We start from the raw sequence: 16,850 nt of genomic DNA, 5'->3' as shown, positions 1-16,850 counted from the left end.
AAAATATTATTTAAGGAAGATATATTAGTTACTGACCCAAGTCCATGTTAGTTTTGGATGGTCGCCTAATAGAATCTGTTTGTTAGGGGTTTTTTTTTTAAGGAGGCAAATAAATTTAACAGAATTTCAGTGATTGTTCTGGGGTTATAATCTCACAAATAAAATAAGTATTCAGAGTCACTTAAAGGACCAATAAAAGAATTGACTATTGTAATTTTATGCCAAAAGGTACTTGTGGCTTAGGATAAACTTCCCCACAATGACATTATTCACAGAGTCAAAATGTGGTATATCTTAAACACCTTTGATGACGATTTAAATGATGTGCTTTAGAAAATTGCTGGATGACCTAAAATGGCTCTGTTGGTGGTGGAAATGCAGCATGTACAGTGAATTATCACAAATTGAATATACCTGTTGTCTTAGTCCTTTGGGGCTGCTATAACAAAATATCATAGATTGGGTGGCTTAAACAGTAGAAATTTATTTCTCACAGTTCTAGAGGCTGGAAAGTCCAAGATCAAGGTGCTAACCAGTTTGGTTCCCTGTGAGGGCCTTTTTCCTGGTTTGCCAACAGCTGCCTTCTTGCTATATCCTCACATGGTAGAGAGAGAGGTCATCTCTCTCTTTTCTGTTCTTCTAAGAGTACTAATCTCATTCCTGATGGCTCCACCTTCATAACCTAATTACCTCCCAAAGGTTCCCCCCCTCCAAATAGCATCACCTTGGGGATTAGAGCTTCAACGTATGAATTTGGGGGACACAACATTCTGTCCATAGCGTCTATGTAACTATCACCCAGGTCAGTAAACAGAATGTGCTGCTCCATATGCAGAAGCCTCTCTTCCGTCTCCTGGTCATTATCCTTTTCACCCTTTCCAGAGGTAGTTGCTGTCCTAAGTTTGTAGACTAGAGTCCTTTGACTTGCTTTTGAGTCTTATGTAAATGGAATCACACAGGATGTATTCTTCTGTCCGACTTTTATACTTGGTGTTATTTTTGAAATTCATCTTTTGTAGAACTGAGATGTGTTAATTTTCTTTGTTATACAGTTTTTCAATATAAGCATATATCACAATTTATTCATTAGTTCTACTGTTAAAGGACTTATAGTTTTTTTTTCATTTCGGGCTGTTTCAAAGTTGTTATTTCTCTTGCAGAATAGGCATACTCATTCCTGTTAATATATACCCATGAGTAGACTTGTTGGGTTTTGTGTGTATCTTCAATCTGTCACCTAGTAGTTTATACTTTCATTGATTGCTGCCTAGAAACAGTCATTCGAGGCTATTGATGCTGGTACTATGTTTATATGTCTGCCAGTGTGCAGGTATTGGAGGTACAGTAGTAATTAAGACCATGTTATTTTATTTTATAATTTAAGCGTATAAGACTAATTAAATTAATAAATTGCTAGTAGGCATTTGACTGTCTCATTTACATCCCTAAAATTTTGTTCATTCAAGGTCAGTGAAATTGCTTTTCAGCCATATTTTTGTTGGGGAAATGGATATTCCCTTCTAGTTAGAGTCCTCTAATTTTCAGTTATGTGTGGTCACTGGGAACCAGAGCTTTGGACAGCATTTTGGGTGTGATAAGGAGAATGAGTGTTGGCAGTGGTGTGCATGGTTAGAAGGGAAAAGGTTGGAGGCAGAGTGCTCACTGAGAGGTGATAGGGTGAGGACAGGTCAAGTGGCCTAGGGTATAGCAGAGGAAGGAAGGAAATTCTTGAATATCTTTGTTTTGGCAATAGTCTTGCAGCCCTGAAAGCTTTTTTTGTTTTGTTTGTTTTAATTGAGGTATGTCACATAGCATAAAATTCACCCGTTTAAAATGTACAATTCAGTGGTTTTTAGTATATTCACAAGGTTGTGTGACTATTACCACATCTAATTCCTGAACTTTTTTTTTTTTTTTTTTTTTTTGGTGAGGAAGATTGGCCCTGAGCTAACATCTATCATGAGTCTTCCCCTTTGCTTGAGGAAGATTGGGCCTGAGCTAATATCTGTGCCAATTTTCCTGTATTTTGTATGTAGGATGCCACCACAGCATGGCTTGATGAACGGTGTGTAGGTCCGCTCCCAGGATCCAAACCTATGAACCCCAGGCTGCCGAAGTGGAGCACGCGAACTTAACCATTATGCCACTGGGCCAGTCCTGTAATTCCTGAATAGTTTTATCACCCCAAAAAGAAACCCTGTACCCGTTAGCAATCATTCTTCCTTTCCCTCCATTCTTCCTCACCCCACGCTCTAGACGTCCACTAATCTGCTTTCTGTCTCCATAGATTTGCCTGTCTGAGATGTTTCATATAAATAGGGTCATATGCTTTTGCGTGACTAGCTTCTTTCACTTAGCATAATGTTTTCAAAATTCATGTTGTAGTATGAATCAGCACTTCATTCCTTTTTATGATTGAATAATATTCCACTGTATAGGTATAATACATTTTCTTTATCTGTTCATTAGTTGGTGGACATTTGGGTTGTTTCCACTTTGGGCTACTATGAATAATGCTACTGTGAACATTCATGTACAAATTTTTATGTGGACATATGTTTTCAGTTCTCTTAGGTATATATCTAGGAGTGGAAATACCAAATCTTTCAGTTTTTTTCAGGAGCTTTCTCCAGTGGATAGCCTACCTGTACTGTGGTGTTGAAAACATGGAACACTCACAGTTCTAATGGTCAGGTTTCAGTCCTATTACGGAAGCCCTGGACATTCACATTGCAATTTTCAATTCTCCCGTGGGCTGTGGGGTTTTTTTTGTCAGGTGTCTCGGGACATTTGCTGTCTTGGACGTGGATCAGTCTTTGTTGTTTGTGTTTTGAGAGTATCAAGGGTTGGCATTTGACACTTGAACAGCTCATTTTCTTCTTTCCATTTCTTAATAGGTTCTCCTGCTCAGAGTCAACGATTAAATGGCACGTTTATTGTTTCTGCCTATGCATCTGATAATGCTCATGTTGTCTAGTTCCTGAGGTATTTTAGTTTGAAGGTATAGGGTAAAGGTCATTTCTTTTCTTTTCTTTTTTTAAAGATTGGCACCTGAGCTAACAACTGTTGCCAATCTTGTTGGGGGTTTTTTTTCTGCTTTCCCACCAAATCTACCCAGTACATAGTTGTATATTATTTAGTTGTGGGTCCTTCTAGTTGTGGCATGTGGGACATGCTGCCGCAGCATAGCCTGATGAGTGGTGCCATGTCCGCGCCCAGGATCCGAACCTGTGAAACCCTGGGCCACAGAAGCGGAGCCCGCGAACTTAACCACCCAGCCACGAGGCTGGCCCCAAGGTCTTTTATTTTCTTTGACCTGACTCCTATGTACTGTGAATCCAGAGCGATGCAGGATATATTAGGTTCCCTACAAACTGGAGAAGTGCCAGCTCAGAGGCATGTTTGCATTTGTTCCTAGCGGGTTTCCGAGCTCAGCTGGACCTCTTTAAGGTCAGAGAATGTTCGTTTGGGCACCTTCCCTAGGAAAATGCTTCTCATGGCTTTTCTGAGTGCTTAGGATGAAGGAGGCTGTCCATCGTCAGGCTTAAGTTGTTTCAGGATAGTACTGGAGCCCTGAGAAATATGGAATAAAGGAGTAAATAGTTAGACTAGACAAAGTGCCTGAGTAGTGACTGGTGAAGATCTATGTACAAAAAGCAAATGTCACCAGATATGATTAGCCGTCTCTAGATTGAAAAATTCATGAGGGCAGGGACTATTTATTTTCTTTTTTTCCCCACTTCTTTGTTTCCTTCACTGCCAAAATGGTTTAGTGCTGTACCTAGGAACATAAGATGTGCTAGATAAATATTTGTTAACTGGATTAATGTGGAATAAAGTGGTTTCTGACTCTGTATTCCTTCTTTATAAGCCCTTAGCAATCTTTTTAGTTTCTGCATAATGTAGAAGGCTCTTGTCCCCTCAACCTGAGAACCTCTTCATTTGCCAGATCCTGGTACTTCTACTAGGTTTCTACTCTATAATCTTTGATAGTGAATAGTAATATACTACTTCTTTTCTGACAGAGGTAACCACATCTTGTTTGTTCTGGCTTCCAAATTCCTGTCTGATTCTTGTCCTCAGACTCTGGGAAATAGTGAAAGGAATAACTTGGAAAGTGCAGGGTAGTTCAGGCAGGTTGTCAGGGGCCTTGCATTTACTTTTTAATTTGAAGATATGGGAGAGGCACAAGAATGAAACAAAATCAAAATGACACTATAGGGAATCTCTTCTTATGGTAGTATACAGACTTGGCTGGAGGGGAGAAACTACAGAGGAAAAAGTTCCTTCGGATCTAAAGCAGTAGTTGAGATGTGAGGAGACGATGGCTTGCACTGGGATCCTGGGAGTAGATATGTAAGGGAAAAAGTTTGAAAGAGAGTTTGAACAAAGAACTTCTAGGGTTTGATAACACTGGATATTGGACAGAGGGGCAAAAAAAGAGGGCAGATTCAAACGCCACTCAGAGGTTAGAAGAACAGTAGTACCTTGAACAGAAATAAAGCATGTGGAGAGGGAAGGCATTTGAGAGGGAGAAATGAAGATGACTGTTTCAGATATGTTGAATGTGAGGTGACAGCAGGACTTTTAGGTAACCATTAAGACACAGGACTGGAGCTTGGCAGAAAAAACATGAAGTTTGTTTCATTGTCATTCTTTTATACCTTTTGTTCCACTACTTAACTGGTTTATTCTACAGCTTTCTGTTTTTTTCATAGTCTTTGTCTTTTGAGCAAAATACCTACTCTGCCTATCACCAATAATTTCCAAAAGTATCTATATCAGTTAGGATTAGATTTGGCTGTGAGTGACAGAACGCTAAAAATAACTGTAGCTTAAATGAGTTTATTTATTTATTTCTGTCTAATGTAACTGAAGTCTAAGCTATCCAGGCTTTCTTATGATGGTTCCATGATCAGCAGGAACCCAGGCTCCTTCAGTCGTGTAGCCCTATCATCCTCAACATGTGACTTCTACCTTATTGTCTACAATGACTGCTTGAGTGTCACCCATCACTTTGACTTGCTGACCAGTGGGAAAGAAGAAGGGATGCAAATGGACATGATCCCTCCCTTTAAGAACCTCCGGGACTTTGCAAGCACTGTTTCTGCTTATGTCCAGTTAATTAGAATTTAATCATGACTGCACTTAACTGCAAGGAGAGCTGGGAGACCTCTTTACTCCAGGCAGCCATATGTCCAGTTAAAAATCAAGGATTTGCTTCCAAGGAAAGGGAAGCAAATAGGCATTGGGAGACTGCTCAGAGTCCCTTACTTTTTCAGATTGAGAACCAGATTTCTAATTCTTTCAGGTCACAGAACTTGTTTCTCCAAACCTTAACTATCCCTATAATAATAAAAATATACTAAATAGTAATAAAATATAATAAAAAATATGTACACTTCTGTTCTTGTATTCTTTAAAATGACACATGGGGGCCAGCCCCGTGGCCAAGTGGTTAAGTACACACACTCCGCTTCAGCGGCCCAGGGTTCGCTGGTTCGGATCCTGGGCGCGGACATGGCACCGGCTCATCAGGCCATGCTGTGGTGGCATCCCACATGCCACAACTAGAAGGACCCACAACTAAAAATATACGACTATGTACTGGGGGGATTTGGGGAGAAAAAGCAGGGAAAAAAAAGTAAAAAAAATATAAAATGACACATAGACTGATGACTAGTAGCTAAAGCATATACTATAGAATAGACCAGCATTGGTGTCAGTGTCTAAAGTTTGAATACAAAATCAGTAGATTCAGAAGCTAAAGAAGTTACAGTATGGTAAAGACCATTTTTTACCTGAGCAGCTTTGGACTGTAGTTTTTCTACATGAGTTGTTCTAAATCTTATTTTGTATAAACATAGAAGATTCCTAGAAAACAGAAGTAGAATGCCTCCTATCTGAAAGCACCAGCATTTCTGCCAGGCCTGTCTTAGCAAGAATAAGAATATATCTTGATCTTATTTTTTTCTAGGCTTTCTCACTTTTCTTAAGTATGTTTTATCATTTTCTGCTCTCTGAGTCACATCCAGCTTTCCCCATTGTATGTGCAGCTCACAGTACTTTTTTTTTTTTTTTTTTGAGGAAGATTAGCCTTGAGCTAACATCCACCACCAATCCTCCTCTTTTTTGCTGAGGAAGACTGGCCCTGAGCTAACATCCATGCCCATCTTCCTCTACTTTATATGTGGGACGCCTACCACCGCATGGCTTGATGAGCAGCACCATGTCCACACCTGGGATCCGAACTGGCGAACCCCGGGCTGTCAAAGCAGAATGTGCACACCCAACCACTGCGCTACCAGGCCGGCCCCTCACAGTACATTTTATACATGGTAAACTGTCAGTAAATTGACCTCTTAGCATAAACATTCTCTCTCTCTTTTTCTCTCTTCACTTCTCACAGTATTAACTCTTTCCATTCTGTACTTCTGATAAGAATTTCAGATAGAGATATATGCTTCTATTTGTTTAAAAGTGTACTTGTTTATCGTCCTCATGCTTTAAAACATAAGCTCCATAAATGCATTGCTAGGTTTTGTTCACTGCTGAAACCCCAATGCCTCGTCAGGTGTGAGAAAATATTTGTTCTTGAACAAAGAATGCATATCATATTCTGGCTAATGATTTCAGGGGATGAAGAGTTGGTAGGAAAAGGGTAAAGATATTTTTTAATCTATAAAACTCTAGACATCTTCCCTCAAGAAGAAATAGTCTCAGTACATTGATTTGAAATCTTTTGGAGAGGAATCAGTTCTGTGTTTTAATGTTGACCATCTTCCTCAACCTCAGTTTGGTTTATACTGCCTGACACAGTCTTTCAACAGGACAGAACACGAAGTTGGGACGATCCTAGAATATCTAGAGATGCAGTCTAGTCTGTATAGTAGAAACCTTAAGATACTTCCTAATACTGCTTAAGGCTCTTCCTTTTCTAATGGTTTTTTTCCCCCAGTTTTTCTTATAAAGAGGAGAAATTTTCAATTATATGATTATTTATCTTGGTTATTTTGATAGCCTTCAAACAAATATAAGGGGTGCATTTTAATACACTGAATGTTGTATCTTAGGTCCAAGGGTGTTTAAAGGAATCCAAGTGTTAAAGTCTGTGATAGATTTTGAGGGCATACACGTCTGATCAGGAGGATTTCTTGATGGCTGTGGGCTGTGCCTTTGTAACTCCAGCTGAGGCGTCCTTGGAGACCTCTTGGCTTTGTCTTCTCCCCAATTCCTGGATTACCAGAGATTTCTGCCCTGTGCAGAGATTATTCCTTCATTCTCTATATGTATCTGCCGCAATAGCAGCCATGATATTGTAACTCAGCAAATATTGCTTCCTCAGTATTGACTAATTTAACTTGAACATGTCTTAAATGTGAAAGCTACCTCCTCCTTTTTATTTGGGGCTGAAGTTTGATAATTCTGTGCTGTTTGCATGTGAGAATGAGTAGACCTAAAAGGATTAGGGACCTAACCTCCTGTCCCAATGGACCTTTTCTGACTCGAAGATTCCATTCTTAGTCTTTTGTAGCTTCTGTCAGAGTGGCATTGGGTCTATAGCTTTTTGCCTAAGAAAAAAAGAATAGTGAGCGGTTACCTCCTAATATGGTGGTTGAGCAGTGTGTGTTCAGAAGTCTGGCGGCTCCCTATGTTATTCAGCTTTTCAGGGCACTTTCTGCAGAAGCAGTGTCAGCAGGGTTCTCTGAAATGTCTGAGCAAGGACAGTGAAGCCAGAGATGCTAATAGAGACAGCCTTCAAGAGAGCTAACATTCTTGGGCGGGAGGCAGTAGATAAAGAGCTGGTGGAAATCATCTCTTTTCAATGGTGATGCGGGAAAAATAGCTGCTGGTTCTTTGGGGGATTCCTGGGGGACACTATGCAGCCTTTGTGGTGGGCTCAGCAGTATGGCCTATGCAGTGTCTTAGAACTTGTGGGCCTCCTCTGCTCTCTTGGCTGTTCCTGCCACCACCTGACATCAGCTCTGTAAAAACAAGAAATGAGAGAGAAATAGTTTGATTATGTTATTCAATAAACAAAGGGAAATAAGGAGCTTTACATTTTCCACATTGATTTCAGAAACTCCCTTTTTCTTCCCCTACAGCAACTCAATTTAGAGATCTAGACAATGAAGCATGCGTGTATTTTGAACTTAAGGTCCACTTTTTCCAGAAGAAAAGAGCCAGGGGATGTAGAACAACAGTCATTTCAGAATATGAAAATAGAGCTGCCTTTCAACTGTTTGGGGAAAAAATGGCCCTAATTGCCATAGGAGAGAGTCTCTCTTATCTGGAGTGAGAAACCTCTGCCCTGCATGCCTCAATTATTTTAGGGTTGTCTGAGAAAATTGTTAGGAAAGAACAAGCTGTATCTTGTTTTTGTATCTATTCTACTTTTTGAGTACTTTTGTTTCACTATGATGTGATCAAAACCAACTGAGAAATGAGATAAAAATAAAATGGAAGTTTAGAAACCTGAATTCTGAAGGGAATTCTGATGATTATCAATAAAATATGTTCAAACATAATCTGCTCTTTACACTAAGAATTAAGTCATATCTGTTTGGAAATAAATTATTGATTAACCAGAGAAATCTTAACTAGACTGAGGTCCTTATAAACATTGGATGAAACATTGCTCTAAAACACACGAAATTATAAAAACTGAAAGTTTCAAAAATATTTGCATTTTAGTGGTTCACATTTGTTCAGTTTTTCTAAGTACTAATAGCTAGAGCTTATAAATCATTTCTTTATAGTCAGATGTTTGTGGTAAAGGAATTTGCTGAGTGCCCCATTTACCTGGCAGTCTCAGTCCCTGTGATAGAGAGAAAAGACTTTTGGCTATTTTAATTATTATTTGCTTACTCATTTATTTATTTGTTTACTTATTTTTGACTCAAATGACTGTTAGAATCAGAGTCTTCCTGGATCGAAGTTAATGAAATTATCTCCAAGACTTCAGATCACTGATTTTCTTTCATAATGACAAGAGGCGTTTTCTAGAGGAACTGGGCTCTTACTTTAAAACACACAAAAGACTGGCAGGGAATGGTGGTAAAGTAGGTGGAATGTATTCTCAGCAACAGATGCCTTTAAAATAAGCAAGTTGCTGTACACCAGGGCCTGGTCTAGAGTGTGTTGTGTTCCTGAATAGAGTTTATCTTGAGACTCTGACTTTGCCAGCTCTGAGCCTGGTAGGTGGGGCTCAGTAAAACACAGGCCAGCCATATTGCTTCAAAGAGCACAAATACAGTTTTAGCAAGATGGCTGGTTGTATCCTCTTAGGAAAAGACAAACTGGTCAGGTAGTGAAAAATCTTATTAAGGAACATTTTAAAAAATGTTTTTGTTGTTCTTTCATCTGGATGAGAAAACATATCTCAAGATAAGTAGCAGCTGAGAGGGCAGTGTCTCTTTGCCCCTCAACCTTAAATTGGACCCTGAAGTAGGATTCTGTTTCCAATGGAGATCCCATTAGTGCCTCATCTGCTGGCTGCTCAGAGGGCAACTCAGATCCTGTCAGGTGAAAAGCCAGTTAAGCAGAGGGTACAAGATCAGTGGACAGAGCTATAGAGTTGTCACAGAGCATTTTGTGTGCTTCCCTCAGGATTTCTGGCCTCTCCTTCCCTCTCTCCTTCCTCTCCCTGTCTCATTTTGGTTTTGGCCTTTGGGAGTACTGAGTTTTACAAAATGTTTGGACTATAACATATCCTTGCAACCAGAAAGAATGAGCCTGGCTGCTTTGCAAAAGATTTCTGCAAAAACTACCTTTTTATATTAAGAGGAATGACATACATCTGTTTCAAACCTGTTATGTTGTTCCTCTTGCTTCACTCTTTCTGCAGGTACATTTGATTGTCATGGTTGTTGAAACTCCTGGTAACAGCTACTTACTAGCAGCCCTCTTTGTCTTAGGCTTAGCGTCTAAAGTAATTGTAGGTGCTTTAAGAACATAAAGAGCACCTAAGCAGGCCAGTTTGGGGGATTGGCAATGCTATTAAGAAGCAGCATCTTTACAGCAGTATCTCTAAAAACTCCCTCTGTGGGTCCATTGCCTCTGAATTTCTGTAGACTTTACCTTGTGCATCTTTTCATCAGAAGCCACCTTTTTGGTGTGGCAAGTATTATGTGTTAGCTGACTCTCTGGAAATATAAAAACGAAGAAAAGCAATATGGTGAGAGAATACCTGACTTTTAGTCCCGTATGTGTTGCTAACTAACTCTGTAATCGTGAGCAGGCTGCTCCCTGTATCTCAGCCATACTTTCCCATGTGGAAATAGGTTTTATATATGCCCTACTTGTTAGAATTGAGCAAGATGACATCTGTAAAGGATGCCTTTGTAAACTGTAATTGCTTTGTGAATAAAGATTACTATCTCTGATAAACAGTACCAGTTCTCAGCCACCAGTAACCTGATTCTCCCATCTGTGTTTAGAAGAAGCACAAATCTACGAAGAGAGGTTGCTGATTTTTCAGTGTGAGTTGTGTTTACAAGGCTCACATACTTTCTTCTTGCCTTTTGATCATATCTGTCTCTCTCTCTCCATGCTTTAATGGGATGATCTGTTATGTCACACAGCAACCGTATTCTCAATACAGGGTTAAACTGTGACTGTGTTTGTGTTGGAGATCTTAAATAAAGATGCAAAGCTGCTGGCTAGAAATGTTCTTTCCTCTCCGTTTTCTCTTGTATCTCCCTAGTACCTTAAGAATCCTTGGGCTTGGTTATGAGCCAGCTGGAGCATATGGTAGAGTCTCAGTTCTCTAACCCAAGTCCTTTTCACAGGTTGACAGTCACAGAATGGAGTTATGGAGTTTCCAAAAGCAGCAGCAAAAAAGGGAAATGGAAATATGGATATTGAGTTCAGCAGCCCTCAGACCCAGAGTGTGCTCCTCTGTAGTGTCTGTGAGGTGGAGAGTAGAACTTGCTTTGCTGTTCAGGAGTGCAGTTATCTCTAGCTTTTTGCAACTTCACAGTAAGACCCCTTGAGATATACTTAGAAACACCTCTATGTGACTTTGTCAAGTGAGGGCTTTGGGTTTGGTAGGATTTTAGCAGGTTTTAATCTAAGCCTAATCTAACACTACTGAGAAAGAGGGTGTCTTTGGTTTTACTTTCAAATATATGATGCCTCTTTAGGAGCCAGACCTAGTTAACCAGACTTGTCGTCTTCATGGTAAGTTTGCTTTAGTAGCTTAATAAATAACCCAATAACTCAAATGATGAATAAAAATGCTAACATGTGAAGACAGTAGATAATAGAGAATTTGAAAGTGGACAAAAAAGTGATGAAATCATCCTACCCATTTATTAATCCAACTCCCCTCAGGTTGCTTCCCTAGGAGACATTGGCAGATCTTTACTCTATGAAATCTAAAGAAAGGGCCCAGCTGAGATGGGGAGGGGTACAATGTATGTCATGTCTGTGCTTGGTGTATCTGGGTAGCCTATGTATGATAGCAGCTGGGAAATCAAGTCATAGATAAACCTGATTGTTCTCATTCAAGTTTCTTCTGTGTCTTTTTATTCTTATTAAAACAATTGACAGTTCTTCAACAGTATGTTAAAACCATTTCGTATTCTTTTATTTATTTTTATTTTTTAATTTTTTAATTTTTACTTATTTATTTTTTTGAGAAAGATTGGCCCTGAGCTAACATCTGCTGCCAATCCTCCACTTTTTGCTGAGGAAGATTGGCCCTGAACTAACATCTGTGCCCATCTTCCTCCATTTTATATGTGGGGCACCTGCCACAGCATGGCTTGATGAGCGGTGCGTTAGGTCTGCACCCAGGATCTGAACCAGCGAAACCCAGGCTACCAAAGCAGAGTGCCCAAACTTAACCGCTACACCACCAGGCCGGCCACCATTTCGTATTCTTTAGCAGTGATCTCTGGCAGCCTTATGTCTAGCCATGTGCAGGTTGAAAAAAAGGGCTGCCTTAGTTGTAGAGGACTCTGGGGCATAAGAAATCATTGCCTTTGTAATACATGAGGTGAAGGTAATCTTCTCAAAGTTGATAGACTGATGAGTATTCCTGGCGGAGGAATCCTAGACAGAAAGTCATCCACTGCTCCTGGAATGGCATATTTGTTACCTGAGAAGTATAGAGTGCTCCTCACCTTAGAAATTCCTGAATCTACTGATGCCTCCAAGTGGTGAAATCAGAGTTTGCGATTGACTGCAAATCACAGGAGTGCCTTGTTCTGATGGCACTGTTCACTGTTCTTATGGCAGCCCCACACATTTTATGGACTCAGTGTACAGATATACACTATGACAGCAGTCCCTCCCTCCAGAGCCACCGTGGGTTAGGCACTGCAGTCTTCCAGGCATAGTTGGGTCCAATCAGTCTTTTGTTCATTCCACAGCCACTTATTAAGTTCCTTTTCTGTACCAAGTACTGTGCTTGGTACTGATAATAAAAGGCCAGCAAGATTTAGCCTGGACTCTAAGATTTGGCCCAGCAATTGACAACTAACACTAAGTGCTATCATAAAGAGAGAGATTCAGACATGCAGTGACCATTCCCTAAGAAAGCTTAAGCTTTCAGTAGATTGAAATGGTTTGTGAAATATTGCTGTCTGACAAGCAAGTGAGATGAAGTGACTGACTATTTCACCCTGTCTGGTCTCGCCTACTGATTCTAGTCTTTTTCTGGCACTTAGGGCTCAAAATACATTTATTGAGCCCTCACTATATTCCCTGCTAAACTCTTTACATGTATTAATTTACTTAATCTTTAACCACCTTATGAAGTAGGTACTGGTATTCCTACTTTACACATGAGGAAACTGAAACACAGAGAAGTTAAGGACCTTGCTGAAGGTCATGGAGTGGTGGCAGGATTCAGATTTAGAGAACCTGACCAAGAGTCCATGTTCTCTCTTTTTTTTTTAAAGATTTTATTTTTTTTCCTTTTTCTCCCCAAAGCCCCCCAGTACATAGTTGTATATTCTTCGTTGTGGGTCCTTCTAGTTGTGGCATGTGGGTCGCTGCCTCAGCGTGGTTTGATGAGCAGTGCTGTGTCCGCGCCCAGGATTCGAACCAACAGAACACTGGGCTGCCTGCAGCGGAGCGCACGAACTTAACCACTCGGCCACGGGGCCAGCCTCAAGAGTCCATGTTCTTAAGTGATGTGATACGCTACCTCTGGGTGAAAGGGTACCATCTTGACCAACCTCCTGTATGGTTAGAGCTTGGCAGAGTGGTATTCTCCAGACCCTCCTTACCTCCAGAACTTTTCTCTTTCCTGGATTGGCTCCTGAGGGCAAAATGCCTATCCTTAATACTAAGCAGGAGTTGGTGAATGCAGTAAAAGATCCCTTATCTACAGCCCCAAATGGGAATCTGGCCCTGCCTTTCACCAGCTGGGTGACCTTGCATCTCTGAGCATGTTTCCTCATCTGTAAAGTGGAGTAATGTTACTTCGTGGGATCATTTAAGGGGTTGAATAAGATAACATTCTTGTTTCTAGCTCTAAGTAAGCACTTAAATGTTAGCAAATTTTTATCATCATTTTCCTCCAGCCTGAAGAACAAGTCAGGAAACAATTTTTCAGTGACCAGATTCTAGGACCTAAATAGGCAGGCAGTTTTCCTTTGATTTTGACAAGACAATAATTTTATTCTGTGTATTTCTCTTGACTCTCTTGGTGTGAAAAGCAGAGAGGTAAAGCATTATTTGACAGATGTATGGATTCAAGCAAGAAACTGAGGTCCAATTGCAAAGAAATGCCTTGTATAACTCAGAGCCCTGTCTGAGGAGACACAGAGGACCCTAGAGGGCGGAGAATGAACACAGCGCAGGGGCTAGTTCCAGAGTCGCATCCTCGGTTAGTTCACTTACAAGTGTGGGTGAGGGTCTGTCAGTAGGCAGAGATTTGTTTTCCCTCTGCTCTAACACATATCTGCTGGCTAGTGTTTATTAAACAGAACTTATTTTTTCTTAATGTGAAATAGAATTTGTGACTTGTCCAAAATGCAAAGGCCAAGGAGCTCTGTAATTGCAGGCTTGTTGAGCCCCTTTCCCCACCTGTTCCGGTGCCAGACTTTCCTACACTGTTTATTTGCCAATGGTTGCTCCTCAGATCTCATGGCCAGCTCACTGTAGGCTCCAAGCCAGAGTGATGCTGCTGCCACTGATACCACCATCACCACTGCTGCCATCACCAGCCATTCAGTTTCCTGCTATAGGATGTGACCTGCCGTGAAACTTTTACCTTCTTCCTTTCTCCCTGTCTTCAGCGTTGTACCTCTTTCTCCTGGTGCTTTTGCCATGCAGCCAGAGTTCCAAACAAAGTTTTTGGGCACCCAAGTTAAGAGCCCTTACTACCTCTCCAAGGAGATTTGAGTTAGCCGTGGAAAAGCTAATTGAGAGGGCTCCTGTGTCTCTGTGCTGCAGAAGGAAGAGTTGCTTCTTGATAGTGTGCTAGCTTCTGAGTCAGATGGGGAACTTGCTGGGACTCAAATGAGAGCGCACTACATGACCTCTGGAGGAGGTGACTGAGTCTAACCTGCCCAAGGACAGCACCCCAACCCACAGGAGCCAAGGCCGAAGACTGATTTCACCTCCCACTCCCTTTACCTAAGCTTATGCTTGCTCTGCCACACTGCCCCAAATCTGTGGCTTAAAACAACCATTTCCTTTTGTCAATGAATAAGCTCACTTTTTGTACAGTGTTTCAGCTTGGGGACTGGAAAGGCTCTCTGTGCCTTCCTGTCTCTCCATTTCTCCAAGAGTTGATGTTAATGGCTTCTGTCTTTGTCTTTACAGGGAGTTCTAACGATCCATGAAAAAGAGGTCACCCTCGAGTATGTATCAAGCCTGGATTTTTGGTACTGCAAACAGGTAAGTGCCAAGAATCCCTTTCCTTAGAAAAATAAGGATCTGGCATCACAACTCCTCCATGTCTCCACGAATGCTACCTAGTAGCATACATTGCCAAGGGCAAAGCTCTTCTTCCTTGGTTCACTTCAGATGAACTAGAGGGCAGGGCAGGTCATCCATAACTTCTGCTTCGCAGCTGCTGCCCCAGCCATAGAGGGTTCTGGGCCTGCAATTGGAGACATTTTCCCAAGGACATATGCCATGCTTTCTGTTCATCATGAACTGAAAGAATTTAACAGTCCCTTGATTTATAACCTCTTCCCAGTTATCCTTCTTGGGAGTGATTACAGGGGAATTGGTGTTTGGAAAGGTGGATTTAGAGATGTTGATTTTGTGGGAGGTGTATGTTTTTTGGATATTTAAGGGTTTCCAATGATGTAGAACTTTAGGTACCATGGCGTTTTACCTCTGTTAAACTCCATATTCTTCTAGAATGGCATATTTAAAGATTTTAGGCCATACTCTTATTAGAAGTCCAGTTTGATTTCAGATGAACATGAAAATATAATTCTCATTTTTCATTACTACTAATTTCAAAAATAATTATGAAAAATTTATAGTTTGTGAACCATAATTCATTAAAAGTATTATAGAACTTGATAAAACTCAGTGAAAACTTTAGCTTGACATTTTGTTTTTATTTTTATTTTTTAAGATTTTATTTTTCCTTTTTTTCCCCAAAGCCCCCCAGTACATAGTTGTATGTTTTGTAGTTATGGGTCCTTCTAGTTGTGGCGTATGGGATGCTGCCTCAGCATGGCTTGATGAGTAGTGCCATGTCCGCATCCAGGATCCAAACTGGCGAAACCCTGGGCTGCCGCAGTGGAGCACAAACTTAACTACTCAGCCACAGGGCTGGCCCCTACTTGACATTTTATTAATCTCAGTGAAATGCAATTTGCCTAGCTGTGTTAGTCATTAACCAAAGTGCTCATATTTCATGTATATACTACCTTAAGGTGTCAATTTAGGAATACATTTAACTTTTTAAAACATTGTTGTAAAATGCACATAACGTTAAATTTACCATTTTAAAGCATATAATTCAGTGGCGTTAAGTATATTCACAATGTTGTGTAACCGTCAACACTGTCTAGTTCTATAACTTTTTCATTACTCCAAAAGGAAACCCCATATCTATTAAGCAGCTACTTCCATTCCTCTATCCCTCAGTTCCTGGAAACTACTGATCTACTTTCTACCTCTATGGATTTGCCTATTCTGAACATTTCATATAGGCAGAATCATACAATCTGTGACCTTTTGTGTCTATCTTCTTTCACTTAGCATGTTTTCAAGGTTCATCCATGTTGTAGCCCGTATCAGTTCTTCATTCTTCTTCTTCCTTTTTTTTTTTTTTTTTTGGTGAGGAAGATTGGCCCTGAGCTAACATCTGTACCAGTCTTCCTCCATTTTGTTTTGAATGTGGGACACTGCCACAGCATGGCTTGATGAGCAATGCGTGGGTCCGTGCCCAGAATCTGAAGCTGTGAAGCCTGGGCCACCAAAACAGAGTGTGCAAACCTAACCACTGTGCCACCAGGCTGGCCCCAATACTTCATTATTTTTATGGCTGAATAATATATGGCTGTACCACATTTTGTTTATCCATTCATTAGTTGAGGGATATTTAGGGTGTTTCTACTTCTTGGCTGTTGTGAATAAGACTGCTATGAACATTCATGTACAAGTTTTTGTTTGAACATCTGTTTTTAATTCTTTTGAGTATATACTGAGAAGCAGAAATTGTTGGGTCATAGGGTACTTTTACGTTTTAACTCTTAGAGGAACCACCAAACAGTTTTCCACAGACAGCAGCTGCAGCGTTTTACATTCCCATCAGCAACATATGAGGGTAATTTCTCAGCAGTTTCTCCACATCCTTGCCAGCATTTGTTATTTTCCATTTTTTTGATAATAGCCATCCTAGTGGGTGTGAAATAGTATCTCATTAG

At 40.5% G+C, this 16,850-nt stretch overlaps 1 protein-coding gene across 15 annotated transcripts in view; it reads left to right on the top strand.

Moving 5' to 3' along the window:
* RBM6 (RNA binding motif protein 6) overlaps positions 1–16,850 on the top strand; it is a 110,013-nt gene that overhangs the window by 73,965 nt on the left and 19,198 nt on the right. For 14 of the 15 annotated variants that reach the window (XM_008529781.2, XM_070575238.1, XM_070575229.1 and 11 more), the window contains one exon: positions 14,782–14,856. In XM_008529781.2, coding sequence (XP_008528003.1) covers positions 14,782–14,856 — 75 coding nt within the window. Of the gene's footprint in view, positions 1–6,091; positions 6,339–14,781; positions 14,857–16,850 lie in introns of those variants that run through there. The other variant, XM_008529788.2, reaches the window with a different exon arrangement.

The sequence above is a fragment of the Equus przewalskii genome, chromosome 15 (assembly GCF_037783145.1).
Source record: "Equus przewalskii isolate Varuska chromosome 15, EquPr2, whole genome shotgun sequence".
NCBI lineage: Eukaryota > Metazoa > Chordata > Mammalia > Perissodactyla > Equidae > Equus > Equus przewalskii.
The sequence above is the reverse complement of the archived record's forward strand: the minus strand, read 5'-3'. Positions and strand labels throughout refer to the sequence as shown.